Source organism: Vipera berus (assembly GCF_964194415.1).
Source record: "Vipera berus genome assembly, chromosome: 1".
NCBI classification, from domain to species: Eukaryota; Metazoa; Chordata; class Lepidosauria; order Squamata; family Viperidae; genus Vipera; species Vipera berus.
In genome coordinates this window covers 142,269,836-142,293,131 of record NC_138202.1, presented here as the reverse complement: position 1 = coordinate 142,293,131, position 23,296 = coordinate 142,269,836, and the positions used below count along the sequence as shown (strand labels likewise).

General features: G+C 38.1%; 1 protein-coding gene across 1 annotated transcript in view; it reads right to left on the bottom strand.

Annotated features, from left to right (window-relative positions):
- The window catches only part of KYNU (kynureninase), a gene marked incomplete at its 3' end in the record, with an annotated part of 128,968 nt that overhangs the window by 62,413 nt on the left and 43,259 nt on the right, over window positions 1-23,296 (bottom strand). The window contains exons 3-6 of the mRNA XM_081312803.1: window positions 15,452-15,534; window positions 4,465-4,526; window positions 2,303-2,374; window positions 127-201 (exon numbers count right to left, since the gene is read on the bottom strand). Coding sequence (XP_081168929.1) covers window positions 127-201; window positions 2,303-2,374; window positions 4,465-4,526; window positions 15,452-15,534 — 292 coding nt within the window. The remainder of the gene's footprint in view (window positions 1-126; window positions 202-2,302; window positions 2,375-4,464; window positions 4,527-15,451; window positions 15,535-23,296) is intronic.

Here is a 23,296-nt window from a genome sequence, read left to right as displayed (position 1 = left end):
ATTTGGCCACTTTGCTGCCAAAATTCAGTGAGAGCATTTTTGATGCTTTAAAGTTGTATGCTGACAGCTTCATGTATGTTGAAGGCCGTGAATTGTCTAGCATGATACAAATCATGTTCAACAAACCTTTCGTGGTTGAATCATAAGCATACTCTTCTCCCTATCAAGCCCATGAAACTGGAGCTGAGACTCAACAGCATACTGTAAAAAAAATGAGATATTTTTTTTAAAAGTGGACAGATGTAAAAGCAAAACAAATCATTCTGTTATAATTAATTAATACCAATTAATTAATACGCTAGGCTTAGGATATACAAAGTCTACATGAAAGAGTTTTACAATAGATTGAATGACTGGCATTCACGGTTTAAAGGATGAGATAGTAGGTAGAGTGAAACACCTGTCATTGTGAATCAGAGTAGATAATACCGAGTGAGACACATAATTTATTCTGGTATCATCCAGTTCCTTAGATTCTAAAAATAGGAATAGTGCTAAGTTATTGTGATGATAAATTAGTTCACTATCACCTAGTATTGTTTACATCGACATATTTCAGGGATACTAGACCTGGGCTAAAATATCCAATTGATCATTAGATAGTAATAATGAGTGTGCTCACCTTGGGGTTATCTATATTTTTATAGCACAGATCAGGTAGCCATACCATATGTGAATCCAGATAACTTGATACATAATCCCAGCAGGTGACAGCAGTTGTCCAACCTTGCTCACGGAGATTCTCAGTCATCCAGTCATGGTTGTCCCAAAGGTGCTTTTTCAAAAGGCAACTGGACTTTGTTTTTCTTTGAAGATGTTTCACTTCTCATCCAAAAGAAGCTTCTTCAGTGACTGAAGAAGTTTCTTCGATGAGAAGCAAAATGTCTTTAAGGGAAAACAAAGTCCAGTTGGCCTTTTGAAAAAGCACCTTTGGGATGTCCAACCTTGCCTGCGTTCTGCTGTTGAGCAGTTAGGACTTGGTTGGGAGACTACCGGGAAATATCAGACCATAAAGGAGACTGGACAAAATTCACTGACCATCCCCTTGGACAATGTAGAAAGTTTAGAAGATGTAAAAAATGGCAGATACTTTTGATGAGGAACAGCATGTCAACGACAGCATTGCACAACCATTTTGGTTGCTCATTTCTCTCTCATGATTGGGCTATGGAAGACCAATTACTTCAGATGTAATCTACCTGCCTGTCTGTCTGCTTCATTCCCAAGGAGCCACTAGCAATGCTGGATCATAACACAGAAAAGGCTCAATGGGAAGGTCTTTTTTCCTTCTAATTCTTTCGTACTTTGGGAAGGACAAAGCACTATTATGATTTCTGTTTGCAGACAGAGATACAAGAAAGGATTAGGATTGGAGGTCTGTAGTTGGTATCCCTTATTATCATCAGTAACTTTTTTTGCAGTTTTACAACTGCATTCCACACAGCATTGCGAATTTAATAGCCCTGTCACTGTTTGAATGCTGAATATATGTAATAATATTTTCCCCAAACATATTACTTTGGAAAGTGGAAGTTATATTACATGCAACTTATGAATGGCAATTAAGTATTTGTTGTAAAAAATTATTCCAATTGATCCATATTACCCCATAAGCAGGCATATACATAGAATGAAGGCTACTGCTAAGCTTGTAAGCTGCCCTGAGTCTTCGGAGAAGGGCGGGATGTAAATGGAATTAAAATAAATAAATAAATAAAATATAACAAGTCTATTAGAGGGAATGTTATAATGTTTAATTGAACAAATTTCTCATTCATTTCCAAGCATTTTGTTAAGTTTGAGATATCAGTGGTGACTCACAAACCTGAAGATTAATATGTTTAAATCTCTGATTCACTGCCCATTGTCCTACTTTGTAGCACACAAATGATGTTTGACTTAGTAATCTAAAGCACCCTCGACAAGAATTTCTCTATCTATCTGGGGATATAAAACTGTTAATTGTGTGAGTTTTGTATTGATTTGGTTTCATAAAGTAAAACAGCAACAAGAATTAATAAAACATTTACAACCTGTTGCTGATTTAGGTCAATAGCTTGCTCAGTATCTTTAAAAGATTAATCAATCAGTGTGGCAATTCAATCTTTTACTCCCATACAATTTTTATTTGAACAGCAACAACAAAAAAGGCCAATCAGTAAAAAAAATGTCAATCTCAAAAGTATTGTGTCTAACTTGGATTTTTAAGTTTGTTTGTTTTTTTAAAAAAGAGCATCTAATAAATAATCAGGTAACATACAAAATTGTATAGCATAGATATGTTGAAATATTAATTGCTTACATGATCAGAAGGAAATGCTTTGGCTTCTAAAAGGATTTTATGGCGATAGAATGTAGGCTTAAAAAATGTCAACTGTAAAAATAAAACAGATTTATGTTATCTAAAATGAAACATTTATTAATCCATTGAAAAGATAGCAATAGCACTTAGACGTATATACCACTTCATAGTGCATTATAGCCCTGTCTAAGTGGTTGACAGTCTGGGTCCTTGTTTTACCGACCTTGGAAGGATGGAAGGCTGAGTCAACCTTGAGCTGGTCAGGATCAAATTAGCCTGCAATACTGCATTCTAACTAGTAGACCATCACGGCTCTTATAAAACAATCAATTCATAGAAGTTTCTCTTTATGTCACACAATCAGATATCCAGATGTTCTACATATTTTCTTATAGTTAGTGAAGATAATTAGCATATTTCTCCAGAGATATTTTTTTTACTGCAGTAGGAAAGCAAAGACTTGAAGATGTCAAAGGAATTCAAATGCAAAACAGCTTTTTTCTCAATTTGCTTGCTCTATTGTCAATTTGTAAATTTTGTTCTAAAATAGGAATAGGCACTTGGTGGCATCCTAAATGTTACCAAATTCTATCTACTTTAACTTGCATTGTATAAAAAGAGGGTTTATGAACATTACAGTATAGCCACATCTGTTTATATATTGCCTGACCTGTCTAATAAAAGAATTGTAAAAAAAAACAACCACAAATCCTCTTACAACATATAGGATGGAGTAAAATCTAGTATATTTTAGAATGTTACTTAAGAATAGATTAGAACAAGTTATTTTAAGATATCATGTGTTATATATAAACACATCATATATAAAAATTTTCAGAAAGCTTTTATGAAAAGATGAGGTGCTAGATAGAAATGTTATATTATTCTGTTATGATCTATTTCTATTCAACGTCTATACAAGATCAATGTCTATACAGGTAGTGGTATACTGTTTGTCAGAAGGTGCAGAAAGGTAATTCTACTCTATATATCCCTAAAGTTTTGTGTCCCTTTTACTTCTGGAAACTTGAAAGAAAAAACTCCATCACTTCTTGGCAAATAAGTCACTCTGCATTGTAACAGCTTCTGAGGAATGTCAGGGTAACAATCAAAATGTCACTTTGGAGAGACACATGGAAGCAAGAGTTATACATACTTTTAAATTCTGCTTTAAAGTGCCTGATAAAAATCTGTTGATGTTATTTAGAAACCAACATTTTCTACTGTATATGCTTAAAAAATAAACACATGCACTAATCACAGATACCCATCTAGGCCTGATTTGGTGCCGTAGTACAACGCCAAATTTAACTTCAATCGTATCAAAGGCTGGGCATTGCACTTTGGACCAGAATCAAAAGATGGTTCTAGAAAAAAGTAGTTTCCCATTTTTCTCTAAATAATATGAGAAACTGACCTGCCAAATATAAAAAATAGGGGGGAAAAATGCTGAGGGCCATAAATAAATGACAGAGAAATAGAATTCAGTGAGTTTGGGCTAAATTTTCAAAAACTAAAAATACATATAACCTATTTTTGAACAGATGATTGTTAACATGATATTTAAGGCATGCTTGGTTTTTTTTTTTGCAAAGATCAAGGCTATCCTATTATAGACTTATATGAACGGGAGGTTTACTACTTTCCTCTATTATCTGATAGTTAATATCTACCAAACCCACAGTCCTGAGATACAAAATAGGTGGAGGATGACGTAGGAGCTGGGAGCTATCTTCTATCTATTTCTTCTTTGTAAGTACATCCTTGCATATATTGTTTTAGGACAGTTTCCATGACGTCTGAAAGCTAAGTGTTGATTAGCTCCATGTCAAAGCACTTTAATTAGACAGCCCAATATATTATTCCTGGTATTTGAAGGCAAGCAATGAGTCACTTCAGTCCATGCCATCACTACTATCACTTATGTCAATCTTCACATTAGATTTGCATAGCCCTTTTTTTGTTTTTTTGGCTTGTTTGTAAAGCCACGATAGTTATTTTAGTACACTTCAGAATTCCTAAACCAAATACCAAGGGACAAATTTTAATTCAGCTAGAGGCACCACGTTGTATTGATGTCTCAACAGATGCACGAACAAATTCTGGACTATCTATTGCATGGTTTCATCTAGCTAGACACTATGTAGGTTATTGTGACTTACCATTAGGAGATGTAGATTAACTGTCAAACCATTCATTAATGCTACCTCTTCATTACGAGCCCCTGAAAAGCAATTACACAGATGTTTCTTTTTTTCCCTTTTGTCCTACGCAAGGTCTGTTCCAATGAAGTTCAAACCCCCATGATATGAGCTCGCTGTCAAAGTCTCTCGAATGACTGAAAGGTAAATATGTCTTTGATGTGTCACAATGGACCAATGAAACAAAAATGTTTCCCTGACCAGCTCAATACGCTACTTTAGCAGGAAAATATTTATTTTTTATCAGTCTAGTGTGGCAAATGAAGTAGATAATGAGGCAGCAAGATTTCCTTCCTTAAAATCCATCTGTTGATTAGCTTTCATCATGAACACTTTGTTCAAATTCAGCAGGAATGTGCTTTTGTCTAAAAATACATTTTCCATATGAAGAATTAAAAGGTAGTCTTCCACTTACAACTATTCAAAGTTACAGCTAAGTCAGACATGTCAAACTCACGACATCACATGACGTCGCACAATGTATCGGACCTTTTTCACCATTGCTGGCAATGGGGTGGGCGCGGTTTCCTGATGACACATCCAGCCCGCAGGCTGGCAGTTTGACACCCCTGTGCTAAGTGAATGCCAGTTATGATCAGTCTTCAGAGTTCTGGCCATCCAAACTTCACTGCAGCTACGAAATCACAATCTGGGTCCTTGCAACCAGATCACACTTATGACCAGTTGCAACACACTGTGATCATGTGATCACCATTTACAACTTTTTCTGCCAGCTTCCCCAGAAATTCTATTTGGAAGCTGGCAGGGCAAGTTGCAACTCACTGGGGTCAATTTCCCCCACCCATGCATCTTCCCACAACCCTTCTGTATTTGTGCTTCTAATGCAACCTCCCCAACCTATGGCCTTTGCACATCCCCTTGCATACTACCCAACCTGTGCCGTGCTTCTTGTATACTCCCTCACATCTTCCCTGACCTACATCTCTTGTACACCCTCCCCAACCCCATTTCTCACACACCCTCCCCACCCAACCCTCACACACACTTGTTGACCCTCTCCTGTATTTTTCTGGCGGCAGCCACTTGCCTGCCAGCCTGGGATTAAAACATTCTGCTGGCTTCCTCACTGACTTTGGTTGTGGGAAGCTGGCAGGAAGTTGCCTCGACTATCGATATGGGATTTGATTAACAACAGCAACTGGAACTGCAGGAATTGTTGTTAGCGATGCAGTCACAATTTATGGTCACAACACTTAGTGATGGAAATTAAGGCCCCAATTGCTGTTATAAGTTGAGGACTTCCAACTGTGCTAAAGGCAACAATCTTTTATTAGAATGATCACTGCAAAATACATTCCAATAAAAATGAAGACTTTGCTTCAAGCTTGCTCAAAGCTTTATTACAGCAAATATAACACTGATTTATAACTGGTTCTGACCCCGGAATCCAGAATTCTGATCTTATTAAAAACACAGCTAAATGGACACCACAGCCACTACTAATGGATTTTCCCAACACACTATGAATAGCAACATCCATTCCAATTTCTATTAGTTGATCTGGTAAGAGATCAAAAGGACAAGTGAGTTCATATTAAAAAGGAAATAACAATTATCCCTCGCAATCTAGATGAAGATATACCTGCTAACCAGAAAAGCCTTTTAAGAACCTTCTCATTTTAGTCTGACTTGTTAAACACATTTTTAAGGTGTGTCTCTCAAGATAGAAAATAGCAGGGAAACCTGAGGGCTGATGATAAAAAGGTGAGATGTTGAAAGAGAAGAAACAGCAGATAATTTTAATAATAATAAAAAAGCTAAGTGGAGAACTTAAAACAATGCTATAGCTTCTCTGATGTTCAGCAGTGGAGTTTTCACATAGCTCCCTCAAATGCAACATCTGCATACCATTCAAGAGACAAACAAAAAGCTAAAAGACCACAACACCTCCTTGCCAGCAATTCACATAGAGATAAGCAGAGATTAACACCAAGATTAATACTACATCAGAAATCAAACAGTAGCCAGTAGCCCAACCAAAAAATCATCAAGACCATTTCCACCAATACTGACAGAACAAGCCACTGGTATATAAACAGAAAGCAAACCCAAACCACTTTTAGCACTGATAACATTACCTAGTTGTGTAATCAAACATCTGCAAGAAAACAACCACGCTCAGAGAATTCAATCCTGAGCTATATATTGTCTTCTATTGAAAATACAGCCTTGTTAAGAAATAAGAATGGCATCAAACAACACTGGGCACTATCTAACAAAATGAAAGTCAGTGGTGAAAACAATAAGGTTCTACATTTAGGCAAGAAAAACCAAATGCACAGGTATAGTAAAGGTGGTACCTTGCTCAACAGTAGTAACTGTGAGAGGGATCTCGGAGTCCTAGTGGACAACCACTTAAATAAGAGCCAGCAGTGTGCTGCAGCTGCCAAAAAAGCCAACACAGTGCTAGGCTGCATTAACAGAGGGATAGAATCAAGATCATGTGAAGTATTAATACCACTTTACAATGCCTTGGTAAGGCCACACTTGGAATACTGCATCCAGTTTTGGTCAGCATGATGTAAAAATATGTTGAGACTCTAGAAAGGGTACAGAGAAGAGCAACAAAGATGATTAGGAGACTGGAGGGTAAAATATGTAAGGAACGGTTGCTGGAATTGGGTATGTCTTGGGGGAGCGGGTGATAACTCTTTTGATTTCCCTTCTGTTCCTTTCTAAATACTTTTCACTGGCGCTCTATTAACTAGCAATTGAACTTCTGTTAGTAAATAATGCTAGAAAGGCTAGCTAAGGCTAGAAAGCAACATGCTCTGGCAATGTGTTTATTGTTCTCCTAACACACTGTCCCTCAACATTTGTATTCTAGAAGGGCGTATTCCAATTCAATGCATGTACAGAACTAGGTTCAACATATCTGCTTTATCCTCATCACAATTTCTCTCCGGGTGGCTTACAAAATAAAAAAAAATGATGTACAGAAAAGTGTAGCAAAACATTTTTAAAAACCTACCGGTAAGTTAAAATGATTACACAATCTTCCTCAAGCACCTTCAAAATAATAGAATTAAACTGGGTTCTAAATGCGAAGAAACTTGGTCCAAGGAAATCGTAAGTAAATAAATAGATCTTCAGGGCTTTTGATAAAATTAGTAGTGATGTACGCTGAGTGGTACAACACACCATAAGATCCACAAAAAAGACCTAGCAACAATAATACCCTCTGTCAGTTTGATAAGAACTGTCATCTTCCTTTTTTTACTCCACCTTCTTGTTCTTTCAAGAGTCTTGTTAGCATATTCTAAAAATGAAAGTTGAAAATCTTAAAATATTTTGCTACAACTTTATTAACCCAGTATAGATAAATTAGTAAAAAAAAGACCTGGTCCATTTATAGCCTGACTGATTTTCTTTCAAAGTGTGTTGGAAAAATAAATACAAACACTTTCTGTCATTTTTACAGAATAAAGCACAGAGCTGAGAAATAAATGGTTAATCTGAAGTTCACCTTTAGAAGTCTGCCAATATCCTACATTGAATATGGCATCACATTTTTCATCTGGGCTTCTTTACAATGATATATTTATTAAAACCTTTTTTTATCAGATTTCCGTGACAACAAAACAGTTTATGTATGCCCTAGGAAAATGGTGATGTTTCACAGCATGCACCACATTTTGGAAGTAATGTTTCTATGATCCAATTAAGCTATTACAATATTCAATAACAAGTGTCCAGTAGACAAAATAAAGTTTGTTCCCTTAGTCTCATTATTCATCCACCACAAAAAATTCACGGACAGCCTAAATACCCAGAGGAAAACGCAGACACACAGATATACACCAGACTTTGGTCATTACTTTTACTGTAACTTTGGAAAGTATTCATTATATTCACCCAACACAAGTGTAGGAAATAAGAAATAGGATAATTTCATCCCATCAAAAAATAATACTGGCAAGGTTATAGTACATTAATAAAATGCAGAAGGAAAAGGGAGGGGGGAGATCCACAAAATGTTTTTTTTCCTACTTACACTGCTCAGCATATTAACTAGAGGTGGAAAATGGACTGAGGAGAGTCCAGGCCTTCAATGACCTTGATTTTGTATTTCACAATGCATTTACAATTGCAGCCTTCATTTAAAAGAAAATGTGTGCTCATTTAAAACGCCAGGTATTATAAAGGCATAAACCTTTAAATTGCAAAAAGAAATGCTATTTCCAGTCTTTATTCTATCCCTGAATAAATCCTATGAGAGACAATATTCACTTTCTGTTTTGCAGAACCAGGCCCAGCCGTTCCTTCTTCTCCTCCTCCTTCTCCTCTGTAAAATGTTAAACATCAACCACAAAACTATTTAAATTAGTTTATTTTTATACGACAAGTGCATTAAATAAACCAAATACCTTCCTTTCAGGTAATATATTGCATCTTTTTTAAAGGAAAATGAACATTTACTGAAAAAACCAGTGAGCAGAGAATATTTTCATCAGGTTTTGTCCTGTACTTGCTTTCTTTTCTTTTTTTTTATTTTTGTCTAAAGGCAAAATATCTGGTAATTATCCAGTTGAGATGGTTGGTATAATGACATAACAATTTGGAATTCTTGAAAAGGTAATTTGTTCTGATTGTGAAAGTGGGGGAAACCGTGAGAGTGTTTATTAATCTGCCGTAAAATCAGTAAAGTGAAATTTGCCACAATAAGCTTGGAAGTTGAATGCCAAATTACCCTTTGGAATTTAAATTTAGGCAGACATGTCAAACACAAGGCCCGGGGGCCAGATCCGGCCCGCGAAGTGGTTTCATGCGGCCCGCGAAGCCATCCTGGAAACAGTGAGGGAACGGCCCCCACTGCCTTGGCCCTGGCCCAGAGACCCTCCTTCTGCCAGAGACCCTCAGATCTGTCCCACTCCTGCCCAGGCCCCCACAGGCATCCTTGATGCGAACGATGTAGAGCTGGCCTCGCCCACCCAGTAGGCCACACGCACTCTAGCCATGCCCACCCGGCCCCCTGAGGGCAACCGCAATACTGATGCGGCCCTCAATGAAATTGAGTTTGACACCTTTGGATTAAGGCAAGGCAAGGCAAGACAAGACAAAATGAAATTCTATTGCCTGTTCTCAAAACAAACATATAGACATGCTCTAACATACATATGTATATAACCACAACCTTACATATAAATATTAATTGTACAATCTGTCAATTGTAAAAAGCAACTTTACTTGGAATAGCTTACATCCTGCTTAAATTTAACACCATCAAACACCATCTACCTATCTTGGGTCCCTCGGAAGGACTTGATAGGTAGGCAGACAGAAATGCCAAATTCAGTCTGAACATTTGGCTGATTGTGTCACAAACAATGAAATAATAAACTATTACAACAATAATAAGCATGCCACTCCAAATTATAAAAGTCCACTTATATTCAAAGAAGTGTGCACTGGAAAAATATATGAAAGCTGTACCTAGTACTGCATGAGGAAGCTTTTTTTTTAACTCCTTTTGCTTGAGAGGTGACATTACATTTCATTGCAAAACTCAGATAAAGAAAAAAAACAGATTTCTTTTTTTTTCTGACCAAAGGAACAAGCAATGTGTAAAAAAACAGATTTATTGGTTGTCTGGCAGATTTTACATTACATTTTCTCCTGTTACATTCACAGCCAGTAATTGCTTTGTTTGTTGCTATGCTCTCCTTGCTTTGATTTCCTCTCAGGCAGCACTGCTGTTTTGTGGACCCCCATTTGTCCTTATTTGCAAAATGGACAGTGGCAACAAAACCTTTCTGAAGAGCTTAATGAGACCAGGATGGGTTGCTCTGCAGGAGTGAACTGTGTAAGGAACATAACTCCAGAGAGATGGAGCAGATCTGATTCTCTAAGGTGAAACCAGCAGCTCAAGAAAGGTTGGGACACTCAACTTTGCATAATACAGCAGCCATAAATGTAGGACAACCTAAGTTAAATAAGATGTGAGATAAGGGACAGTACTACAATGACTGGAGATTCTCATGGGTATCAATTATTGTGCAAGAGGGGTGGGATGATGAGTTGAGTGAGGAAGAGGAGGAGGAGGAGGTAGGACTGGATGTAAGGACTGCCTTCCTGTGACCACATCATTTATTTAAGCTTCACTCATTTATTCGATTTCTAGCCCATCACAATCTAAGTGACTGTCAGTGGCTTTCATGATATGCTATAGGAATATTAAAACATCCACAGGAACAAAATGACATAAAACATAAAGCCCAGCCAAACCAAGACAAAATAACAATAAGGTAAAAATAAAGATAGAAACCTGCTTGATCTCTTCTGGGATTAGGTTATATAATTTGGCCAAACTAAACCTTCCAAAATAAAAACTAACATGTCTGCAAAGTGCACAGAACCTTTCCTCCTGTCTTAAATGCCCAATCCTAAGGCATGATTCATAGGTCAGGAACCAACAAGCATGCAAAAGAAACCTCTCTTTGCTGACCAGGTAGATCCTTGGTTAACGTAGGATCTCTCCAGGTGACAAAATAGTAGTAGCACGGCCAAGAGTGTGAGTATAGAAAGACAAAAAGTAAATCTGACTAAGCACAGAGTACAAACTCATGGTCAGACCTATATCGTATCATATATAGGTAGTCCTCAACGTACGACCACAATTGAGCCCAAAATTTATGTTGCCAAGGGAGACATTTTTTAAGTGGGTTTTGACCCATTTTATGACCTTTCTTGCCACAGTTCTTAAGTGAATCATTGCAGTCGTTAAATTAGTAACATTGTTGTTAAGTGAATCTGGTTTCTCCATTGACTTTGCTTGTTAGAAGGTCGCAAAAGGTGATCACATGACCCCTCCCCCCTGGGACACTACAACGGTCATAAATATGAAGCATCTGCTAAGCATTTGAATTTTGATCAAGTGGGCCATAAGGAGGCTGCAATGATCGTAAGTGTGAAAAATGCGTAAGTGACTTCTTTAGCGCCATTGTTAACTTTGACTGGACACTAAACCAACTGTTGTAAGTCGAGGAATACCTATATATGAAAATATATCTCATGTATATTAAGATGCTTGTACTTATCTGATCTTAGCACACAGGCAGACTGTCATCCAAACACTTTGTTTAAAGTTTCCCATCCCCCATTATGGAAGGATGGGCAGGAAGACCTTCTGCTGGACCAGTATAATTGCTTTCATGTTACAGTGACAGAATCTGATAAAATCCTTGAAATAATGTCTTCTTTTTTAGGCTACGGACTCCAATGGAGTGGAAAGGGTACACTATAGAATAAAACTATGTTATCTTGATCCATAACTCTTCTGGTTTCTTGGAGATCCTAGGAGAAATGTGATGGGCATCCCAGTTTCAAGGAGACAGTGGTACTGCCTGTCCTCAAGAAGCCTTGGCTGGCTCTGCCATTGTTATTTTAGGAAATGTTGAGAAGATGGTGGAGCCCCATTTAGATTGCCATCAAGGTGAATTATGTGTAGACCACTTTCAGTGAGGACTTAGAATGAGTATGGGATGTATATGTTACTGGCTGCTCAGGATGATTATTTTCATTGGGGCTTGAATGGAGGAATACATCCCTCCTAATCCCAACAGTCACCTCATTAATATTTGATTTCATTGATCATGGAATCCTTTTGCACTTCCTGCAACCAATGGGGATTGGGACACCGGACTTCAGTGGCTTCACTTTTTCCTAAATGGGCAGTTCCATCTAGTAACAATAGGGGAAGAGAAATCAGGTTGGCTGTGCACTCATGTCTGTCTCCTTGACTTTTTCACATCGGTATGAAATTACCGAGAGGTTACTCATTGGTTCAGAGTGAGATATCATCTCTTTCAAATCTCTACATAGGCTGAGTGAGAGATGCTGTGAAGGTCCTGACTCAGTGCTTGAAGACGGTTGATGTCTCGGAGACAAAATAGGCTGAAGCTGAATTACAATAAGGCCAAGTTACTGTTTGTGCAGGATTATCTGCCAGCTCTAGTGATAACTATGTATGGAGTAGAATTCTATATGCAGGCAGAGTCCAGTTATTCCTAGATAGGCAGGTAAAGGGCCAAGGGCATATTGGCCCAAATCTGTCTGGTGGACTTGAAGAGGGTCCAGCAACATTGCTTGTCTGGTGATCATTATATATTTGGATCACTTCAGTGCACTCTACCTGGGACCTTCCTTCAAGAAAAATCAGAAGCTGCCAAATTTAATAGTTCATGTGATAGAGAATGAGGGCTGCCAAAAATATGTAATACCTGTTCTGTGTTATTTGGACCGATGCTAATAAATTTTTGGGTGCAATTAAAAATGCTAGTTTTAATATGGCTTGGTACCTAGGTAGTTATAAGACTGCCTTCTATATCTGAAAATGACAAATCTGATTCACCCGGTAGGTAATATTTACTGTATTTTTCCATGTATAAGACGCTATTTTTTCCTGCAAACACCCTGTTCAAAAATCAGGGGCATCTTATACAGGTGCAACGTCTTATACACGGAAAAATAATGGTAACCTCCGCAGCCCAGGGCATGCCTGTGTGGGTTCTTTACATATCGCTGCCATGTCACCTGGTGCAGGTGTAAAGCCCCTGTGTGCTTGCCACTAACAGGAGGGGGCAAGGTCATCGGATGGTGGTGTCTGGAGGCAATGGATGTATGGCAGCATGGACTAGCTAGCAGGATGGATGGCAGCAACAGACCTTTCCCTCCCTCGTACCTGTATGCTAGCCGGTGACCACGTGGAACGCAGCTGCGAGACCGTCCTGCTCGATAATAGCGGCTGACCAAATTTCCAGATTTGCCAGCTCAGCTGTTCAGGGCTCCGCCGAACAGTTGATTGGCACGGAGAAACAGCGGGGAGTTTAAAACCTGCCTTCGCTTCCCTTGCCTTGCTGTCATGCAGGTGTTCACTCCGGTTTGTTTACAGGGTCGGAAGGCAGGCTGCTGCTGTGAACTGACTATGCATGCTCATCGTGTCAGATGCTGGTTAGGTGGGTGGGGGGTGGGGCTGGCCGGGAGGCATCTAACCGCCTCCCAGTGCTGACTTTGTTTGCAATAAGCTTGGAACTCGCATGCCAGAGCGTCTTAGGCAAGGGTGCGTCTTAATACACGGAAAAATACGGTACCAACGTATTTTTCTGGCAGTTCCCTAATTACCCGAGTTCAGTGGAGCAGGGACTTACAAGCAAAGTTTTTCAGTTGCAGCCCATATACTTTGGAAGAGCCTCTTTTTTTTTTTGGGGGGGGGTGTCTAATTGGCATGCTGATAAATGTTTTTGCAGAAATTACTAAACAACTTTGTTCCATAGGACATTCAAGGATTGAAAAGTGCCTGATATCTGTACCTTTTTCATTATTCATTTATTCTTGTTTTAATATTTTATTTTTGTTGCTATATTTTTTGTGTTGTTCTGTGTAACAAGCCAAAAGTCCAATGTAAATTACAGTAATATGTGAATATGCAAAATAAATGTATCTATCCATCACCTATATTTTTTTGCTACAATTCTACAGCAATTGTAATATATATGAAACTATTGATAAATAATAAGTACACAATAGAAGGCTTATTAGGAAGACTATTATGCAAAAATATTAAATATTAAAAAATAAAATATTAAAATACAGACTGAAAAAATATGGTAGGCAACCAAAATTAATCAAGGATGTTTCCATGATGCATTTGGAATTACATATTTTCTTTTCTTCTGTTGTTTTTAAGCCTCTAAATTATTGCTATATCTGACAGCCAGTCACTTCAAATGACTACCAAGAGGGGGGGAAAAACCTCCTAAAATAAAGAAAAGAATGTGGTGCTCTTTTTTTTTGTTATAGGCATTTTTTCCCAACACTCTTGAACAATTCTCTGTGTCACTATTTTACAGCAAACATGTAAATTATACCCAAACCAACAATGATGGTACTGCTTACAGTTTAACTCGGCAGTCTTGAAACCAAATGGAACCACATTCTTTTTCTATTTGTTCAGGTATGTTCATCTTATAATGTGTATAAAAGCATATTTATGGAAAGGAATAGAAAAAAAAACATTCAGCTCTTATTTTGGAAAAAATGTGCCCTTCAGTTTATACATCGTTTAATCAGGTCTTTCCAAGATAAACTAAATAAGGAAAATGAGTTTTGGAATTTCAATGCTTAGCTCAATAAAAAAAAGACATATTTGGCTAACATAGAGCAAGGCTCATTTTAGAAATAGTCCAGCATCTCTTGAAAGTAGACCATTTCCTTAAACTTAGATATGAAAGACTACTAACATGCTGATACAAAATTTAATTGACAAAACAATAGACTTTATAATTGGGATAATTATTATTTGCATTCATAACAATGTACATTTCTAGGGACAATACATTTTCATGACACTCACAGTACAATAATTTATGCCAGAACTGTTCAGTGCCAATCTTCACCTGGAAAGGATATCCATTGTTTTTGTGACTAGTTTTAGGATCTGATTGTGCATCTCCTAGAGAAATACTGACTTCTGCAGGTAACAGTTTACACTGCCCAGGTCCTTTCTTTGCCTGCAAACAATCTCCGAATCATTTTATAGACCATATTCTGCCACATTAATTCCGTGTGAGCATTTGGTTCTCTTGAAGCAATTAAAGACATTATCATGTAACAGGCAACCGTTGCTTAGTAAACAAAAGGAATGATAATTGATTCACTGTGACATGCATATACATTTGTAGGGATGCCAAGTTTCCTTTAGAACAAGTTGTTCATGGCGAACCCCGAACCCAGACTCCAATTAGTGTATGGACATACATTTGCTCATATAGTGTTGTCTGCATTAAATCTTTGCACTTCACCATTTTAAAATACAGTGTTAACTTCACATGCTTAGTGAGAAGCAATCAGAGCAGAAAAAAAGGCCAGAAACATCTACAAAGAAAAGTATAAAGTTGGAGAAAAAGCATTTAAAGTAATCTTTTCTTACCCACAATCTCAGCCATAAGCTCAACAATGCACTCATCTCCCAAGGCCCAAGGACGCTTACCATTGAAATGACCATGGACACCTCTGAAAGAAAAAAAAAGATGGGAATATACACACAGTATTTAAGTATGGTGTTAGCAAGGAGAATATAATACACATTGTACACATGGAAAGGTAACCTTCCAGATTACCTGAGGAACTGACTCACCCCAATGGAATTGCCTCGTCCCACCTGTGCCACCAGAAGGGCCATGCAGTGGACCCCGTTGGTCAAGAAATTCCAGATGGTGGGGTCCAGAAGAAGATCCTTCTCTGCTACAGCATGCCCTATGGCAGAGGTCCCCAACCTTTTGGGCACCAGGGACCGGTTCCATGAAGAAAGGTTTTTCCGCTGATCAGAGAATATGTGGTTTTGTGGGCTACCTGCATCCCAGGGATGGGGCTTTGCTTGTTTGTGCATACCGGTTGCTGACCTGGTACCGGTCCACAGACCGGGGAGTGGGGACACCTGCCCTATGGGACATCATGCCCTTGAGGTGCAATCCATACCCACCCTCTTGACTTTCCATAAGTGTGTGAAGACCTGGCTCTGTCAATTGGCCTCAGGCCCTGATGGAGGCATTTTATACTGGAGGTGGATAATGAAATGAGATAAGACCCTATGTCTGTCCATATGTATTTTGCTCTGCATCTTGCCATCTTTGTTCACCTTGGTTATGAAACATCTAGAGTTGTTTCTGGTGAGATGGGTGACATATAAATTAAATAAATAAATAAAACTATTACTACTACTCTTACTGCTGGTGTTTGAAATGCAACAGTGATGGATAATGTATCAATAGTGTTTTGTGCTGCATTGTAGGTAGATTGTTTAATGTCAATTTTCAGTATTACGAGCCGAGTCCAAGTAACCACGGTAATGAAGATGCAAGAGAAAATACAGCCATTAAGTCACAGAAAAAGCAAAGGGACAGAAGGGAAGGTGCCTTTTTATTTCCAGGTATTTTTATTTCTCTCTCTCTCTCTCTCTCTTGTCTCAGTCTCACATAAGGCCATGAATGAAAGTGAGTAACCCAAAGTTTTGTCTGCAAAATTATCAGCTGTCCATGTTACCTGGTCACACGGTGTTCCTGCAAGGTATAATAAAATTAGCATCATTTATTCTCTCCAGCCCATGGGCAAACATCTAAAGGGGTTTGGGCCTCTGTCTATCAGCAGGATAGCTCTCCCCCCAAAAAGATCAAATTTGCTAGGAGAAGCAAGCAAAACAAACACCGAATTTAAAAATGAGCCAATGGGAAAGCTCTTGGACCACCACTCAGAATGCTGCCAACTGCTCCATTCTAAATCTCCCCTCCCTCTTCATCATGTGACAAAGAAGCACATGTGCTGGTTGTCCCATCTTTCCCAGGATACACACACAAACATAATATGAGAGCAGAAACACACATGTACGATAACATATTCACCCATCTGATTACACTTTCTCACACATGCAGAAGCAACATGTAAGTGCTTACACAACACACACCAATATACATATAAACACACACAGATAAGATTAATGTATATGAGTACAGATGCAACACAACCTCATGAAATAGAGGAAAATACAGATGTCTCTTAGGACCACTGCTAATAAGGCAACTGGAAAGAATTCCAGAAATCATACTTTGACCATTTTGATTCAGGATAGTCAAAAGCTTCTTAGTGAGGAAACAAAATCTTTGAATAGCTCTTGTCTCCTGTACAAATACTCAGAATCAGAGATAGTAAATGTTTCAGTAAATGTGGAATTCATAATACTTAGCATGTCGGACATTGGAACCTGGGTATATACATTGAAATGTATACAATGAAGACTTACAGCACAAACAGGACCAGTTTTATTGGTAAAAAATGCAGAAGTCAATTTAATGAATATTTTATTGTTGCTGCTGCAAATGTAATCTAGATTCATGAACTCCTTTTTTTGGTCTGAGAATAGTATTTGATCTTCAAAAAGTGAGCTGAGTTAAAAAAATAGTGTGGTGCATCATGACAAAACTGAGCATGATCTTATTTCCATTATACTTAATTTAATTAAAAATAATCATTGCCTTCCACTTTTATATATATAGTATTTGAAATGTTTGTACTTTTGAAGATCTGTGGAGGCCAGGCATCAGGCCTTGAATTCAGGATACTAATTTTGTACAAAGCATTGCAATGCCTCAATCTCTATCGGCAAAATCCAGCCATTATTTATAAATGCAAAGGAATTGGGATTTTTTCCCCTCCCTTAGGGCAGCAAGAATGATGGAAGAACAAGCACACAAAAAGATGAATAAAATAATCTTTTATGAAGGTCCGTTTGAGCCCTAAAGAATTCAGGCTTTAAAATAGAAAGTACTAAAAGTTAGAAATCTCGGACAGCCCCATTCCCGCAACTTTTACATTGATTTTTTTTCCTTGATAAAACTAATGGTCTCAGTGCCAGAAACATGCATAGATGACATACTTTCTGTGAAGTATCAGTGGAGGAGATTGACAGCCAAATCACAAAGTACAATATGCGATGTTGAGCTATGTTCTGCAATAGAATTAGCTGCAGCTATTTCAGATGAAGAACACCGTAATTAAATCAACCTATACTTCAGAAAGCAAGCCAAATCCCTCTGTTAAGATGTCTAAATCCACGGAGATCAATAAGTTCACCCATGTGCAACTCTGCATAGAACTAAACAGCTATTAGTATTATCAATAGTCAGAAGAGTTTCTTTCAGAACACTATGAAATACCCTTGGTGTCAAAAATGTATCTGGTCAAATGGATAAGTATAGAAGCACCATCAAGAAAAACCAGCATGAAAATAGTTGGGGCAGTTGGGAGAAAACAAAAGGGTAGAAATTGTGCGTGTTTGGGGGGAGATGAAAATAACTGAATTCTAAATAAATGGCCACAATGGGAAAATGCTGTTCTCTTACAGCAAATAAGCAGGAAAAACTTTAAAATAAAATGCTAATGTACCAGGAGACTGAAAGCTGAATAAGCATTTGCCTGGATATGCAAAAGAGTAAACAGATTTGGGAAACATGGGGATACGTACATGCTGCCCAATCGCTCTACCTGCATAGTTTGCTACAAATATTTTTTCAAACTTTACTATAAAGAGCTCAAAAGATAAGTCAATGAGTCCTGGTTTCTGCTAGCACAGAAACCCTTACAACTGCCTTTCAAATTTCTGCAATAAACAAAAAAAATTGCAAAGAGCCATTAACTCAAAGACGCTAGGTATAGGATGTGAATGCATACATTTAGCTCTATGTATTCGTAACTGAATGTCTAAATGCAAAAATGATGTTAGAAATTATCTTTTCCCTAACATATTGTCATATTAAGCTTTTCCGTAAATCTACACATGGCCAAATGATTGTTTCAGGAAGAAAATAGTCTATTGGGGGAAAGAAAAGTCCTGGAGTTTTCCTTTCTGGGTTGTTTTGTTTTCTTGAACATGCAAAATATTTTCCAGAAAAAGAAATATGCAAGTACCCAGTTCTCTCACACATTTAACAAAAATAAGCACAGCTCTAAATAATTTCACAAATTTGTGTCTGGGGAAATATTGCATCAGAATTATTCCCCAAATGTGGACAAGTAGTTGAAACAAATATATCCTAACCATCTGTTAGTAGCCCCTATTTCTCCTTTACAAAATTCTGGGCATAGATTCATTCCAAAACATTGTTAACAAGGTTGATCAATGTTTAAGGTAGCATTTTCTCCAGAAAATGACCAGAATTAAGCTTTCAGTGCCATCCCCAAAGTTGGTATAGAAGGAAGGAAGGAAGGAAGGAAGGAAGGAAGGAAGGAAGGAAGGAAGGAAGGAAGGAAGGAAGATAGCAGTTACTGCCTGATTTTAATATTTTTTATTAAGATAGTCGTAACACAACTGCAATTTTCATGGCTTTTGATGGCTCATCATGGATGAGCATGTAGTCCTCAATGAAGAGATTCAAAATAAAACTTGATGCTAGTTTGTGTTAGCTTTTGCTGGTAGGAAAAATGAACACAAAATAGATTTGGTAAGATAAACAATAGAGATACATTAGAGAAAGGAGGGACAGTAGATGGGGTTTTGAAGATAGAGCCAAGGGACAAAAATCATTAGAAAAGACTCTTGTAAATAGATGGAAGGAAATTTGGAATAGAAGCAATAATTAACAACTAAACCAGGGGTGTCAAACTGCCAGCCCACAGGTTGGATGCATCATAGCAAAACCATGCCCACCCCAATGGCCAAAAAGTCATGATATGTCGCGACACGTCATGTGACTTTGTGACATATCTTTGCGACTAAACTGTAGCAGATAAGTAAAGATCTATGGTTTTAATAAGAACAGTACTCGTTGGTAAAGGTGAATTAGATTAGAAAATGTTTGTACTGCTGAAGGTTGGAGGTGCTGAGACTGAAGGGGAGAAGATACCTTAAAGATGTGTTTACCCAACATGTAAAGTTCTTGGTGATGCTGAAGGTAGACGATCAGGTGTTTTATTTGTCAGAGAGGAAAATCATCTGCTAACCTGGCTGAGAAAAAAAAAGAATGCCACCAAAATCCTTCAGTTCTTTAATTTCAAATTTACAAAGTAGAGTTAGATATGGATCCATGCACACACAAATGAAGCCCAAATTATTACCTGCAAATTTATATATCTACAGTTGATATACTGAGTATAGAAGAAAAATGTTCTCACTTTGCAATCTGAATGGCCCAGTTTTTGCACAGGAAAATGTGGCAGTCTTGAGGACAAACAAAACATCCCCTTTCCTTATTACCTTCCCAGGGTCTTGAAAGTTAGAGAAGTTACCAGAAGGCAAGCCCAGACTTGCAAGGCCAATGTAAGATAAATCCATAAATTTAATTTTTCTAGAAAGAAAACCTACCCACAGAATACTGTCCTTTTTCTCTTAATAAACCATTGTTTTTGTAGTTCTGCCTGATTGCCTCATACAATTTACCCCACCTCTGACCTTACTAATCATACGTGCTGCTATATCCAATGAATTATTTGGCTGCATCTAAGCATATCCATGGGGTGGAATTCACAGTGGAGCGGAATGTAATTCACGCACTTGTTATTCGTGAAGTACTCCAGCTTTTCACTTTAATGCTTTTTAATATAAGGGAAAAATATGAAGCAGTGTCTTACAATGAATTTCTGTCAGATCTTTTAAGAACCCACAGGCCAATCCAGTCAGGGTAGTCGAGAAAAGAAAAAAGAGAAAAGAAAACCACGGAAAAATGCTCCTCTGAAAGAAGACAGGGAATTTTTTTTTATAGTTAAAAGAGCATTTGGGCTGATTTTCTCAATTTGCTTGCCGAGAAGAGTTGGTGACGTGAGCAGGGAGTTAAATTGAGCCAGACTTTAAGTGCAGAAATAAAATGTTATAGAAAAAGCAACATTCTCCAACAGCAGTTAACACTTAATATTGATGTGATTGCTCTTTAAACTAATTTTAGTTCTCCCTTTTGCTGCAGAAAATTTTCCCCTGCATCCACCATTAAACTTTCCTGATATTATGTTGCCTTCCCAACAAAATCTCTCTTCTGTAGTTTCAGTGCTCTCTCCAAAAACTAGTCCCCAAATTTCAAACTCTTAAAAAAGAAAGAAAGATAACTCTCTGAAAATTGAACCTATTCTTAGCAGTGCCAGATTCATTTTCTAGATGATCAGCCTACATAGAAGCGGGGGTGGGGGGTGCGGTGGAGAGGATGGAGGTCATTTTAAAGCACTTTTACAAACTGTGTGTAAAATTATAACATCACTGAAATAGAAACCAATCTAAAAAAAATCAAAGGAAAGAAAGTCTGAGTTATCAACTTATTTTTATACAGAATATGTAAAAGCACTGGCTTTGTTGCATTTTTTCCAGAGGCCACATTCAAATACAAAGTGGTCCTGCAAAAATCAATATGACTGAGTTCAGTGGAATTTTAGTCAGTGCTCTAGAGCAGGGCTTTTCAACCTTTTCTCCCATTGTACCACTTTTAGGATATGGCAACATCCGAGTACCACCAGTTGCCTAGCAAGGTGTCAAAAACTCGATGACCAAAAAAAAAAAAAGGAAAAAAGTGATGAAGTACAGGTAGTCCTCGATTTACAACAGTTCGAAGTTACAATGGCAATGAAAAATGTGCCCCCAAGCCACAGCCGAGCAAGACACCTGCCTGCCCGCCCAGCGGTGCTCTTCCTCCTCTCCGAGGTTTTCATTGTTGTGAGCATTTCTGTTGAGGATTGGCAGCGGGGTGGGGTGGAGGGGTGTTTGGTTTTCCCCCCCCCCCTCTGCTGGGTGGTTGCAGCAGGTTTTGGTCACTTCACATGACCTGGGGGACTGTGACCGTCATAAACATGAATCAGTTGCCAAGCTTTTGAATGTAAATCACAAGGCCCTGGAGATGCTGCAACATCCCAGCTGATCGGCGCTTCTTCTGGGCTCAGCAGAAGCTGGAGCCTGGCGCTGATCCTGGCACTTCCGCTGAGTCCTGACAGCCCTGCAACTCCAGCCGTCTCTCACTCAGGCTTGTGCGGTGCTGTCATTCCCCTCCCCCACTACCACTTTTCTAAGATGGTCGCGTACCACCTGCCAGGTGTCAATGTACCACAGGTGGTACCCGTACCACTGGTTGAAAAGCCCTGCTCTAGAGCAGTATTACCTAACCTTGGCAACTTTTAAGGCTTCAACTCCCAGAATTGAAGTCCTAGCATGGTTGGCTGGAAAATTCTGGGAATTGAAGTCTACAGTTGCCAAGGTTGAGAAACACTACTGAGGAGACTTTAAAAAGAATAAAATAAGCTGGCTGTAAGGACAGACCTTTTAGTCCAGTGCAGGAGACCTTTCTCCATATTGCTTTGTTATATTTTTCTTCCAGATTTAAAATCCCTGCTAATAACGTCTACAAATTCACAGGGTTCATAAAAATTGTATGGTGGGAAAACATAGATCTGGATTTTCAGATATTTTGGCTAGGGCACAAAAAGATCAAGGAAAGCATCTCTCTCGAGAATCGGCAAATTTGGGGTAAATAAAAGCCTTGTAAACGTTTTGTGGATGTATGAAACCATGGTTTTCCTGTGTTTTCAACATCCAAATGGCAGGAAACTATAAGCTGGAAATGTTCCCCAGCCCTTTTCAACATCCAGCATAACAATACACTGAGATTAATTGAAAAAACTAGAGGAAGTAAATCTTCAGAAAAACTTTTTATGTTAAATACTCTGTTTTCTTCTTAGCTTGTATAATTATATTTCAAGTAGATGCAGATAGCTGAAAAGAAATTTAAGGGTTTCTGAATATCAAATGCTTCAAACTTTCTAAGAGGATATGAGTTAAAAACAACAGAACGAAGTGGCAGTTAAAGGCGATTATTCATATTTTCTCCTCTTTTCTGTAAATGCTTTGAATTTAGCAGGTGAAATCCATTTCCACCCAGTTGAAATTGTACTTCACCATTTTGAAACTATTTATTCAAGTTATCATGACAACATGGTATGAACCAAGGTCAGCAGAATTTTGTATTTTTGAAAGAACAAAATATGAATATTCAAAGTGTGTAACACAACACGACAAGAAAGTATTAATTACCTTTATATATTTTAAATGATGCAACATTGTTTTCATTTGTGTGCGTTTGTGAGGGAGAGGGAGAGAATACTAATACAGGTAGTCCTTAACTTACAACTGTTTACTTAATGACCGTTCAAAGTTACAATGTCACTGAAAAAGTGACTTATGACCGATTTTCACGCTTATGACCATTGCAGCATCCCCATGGTCAAGTGATTAAAATTTGGATGCTGGGCAACT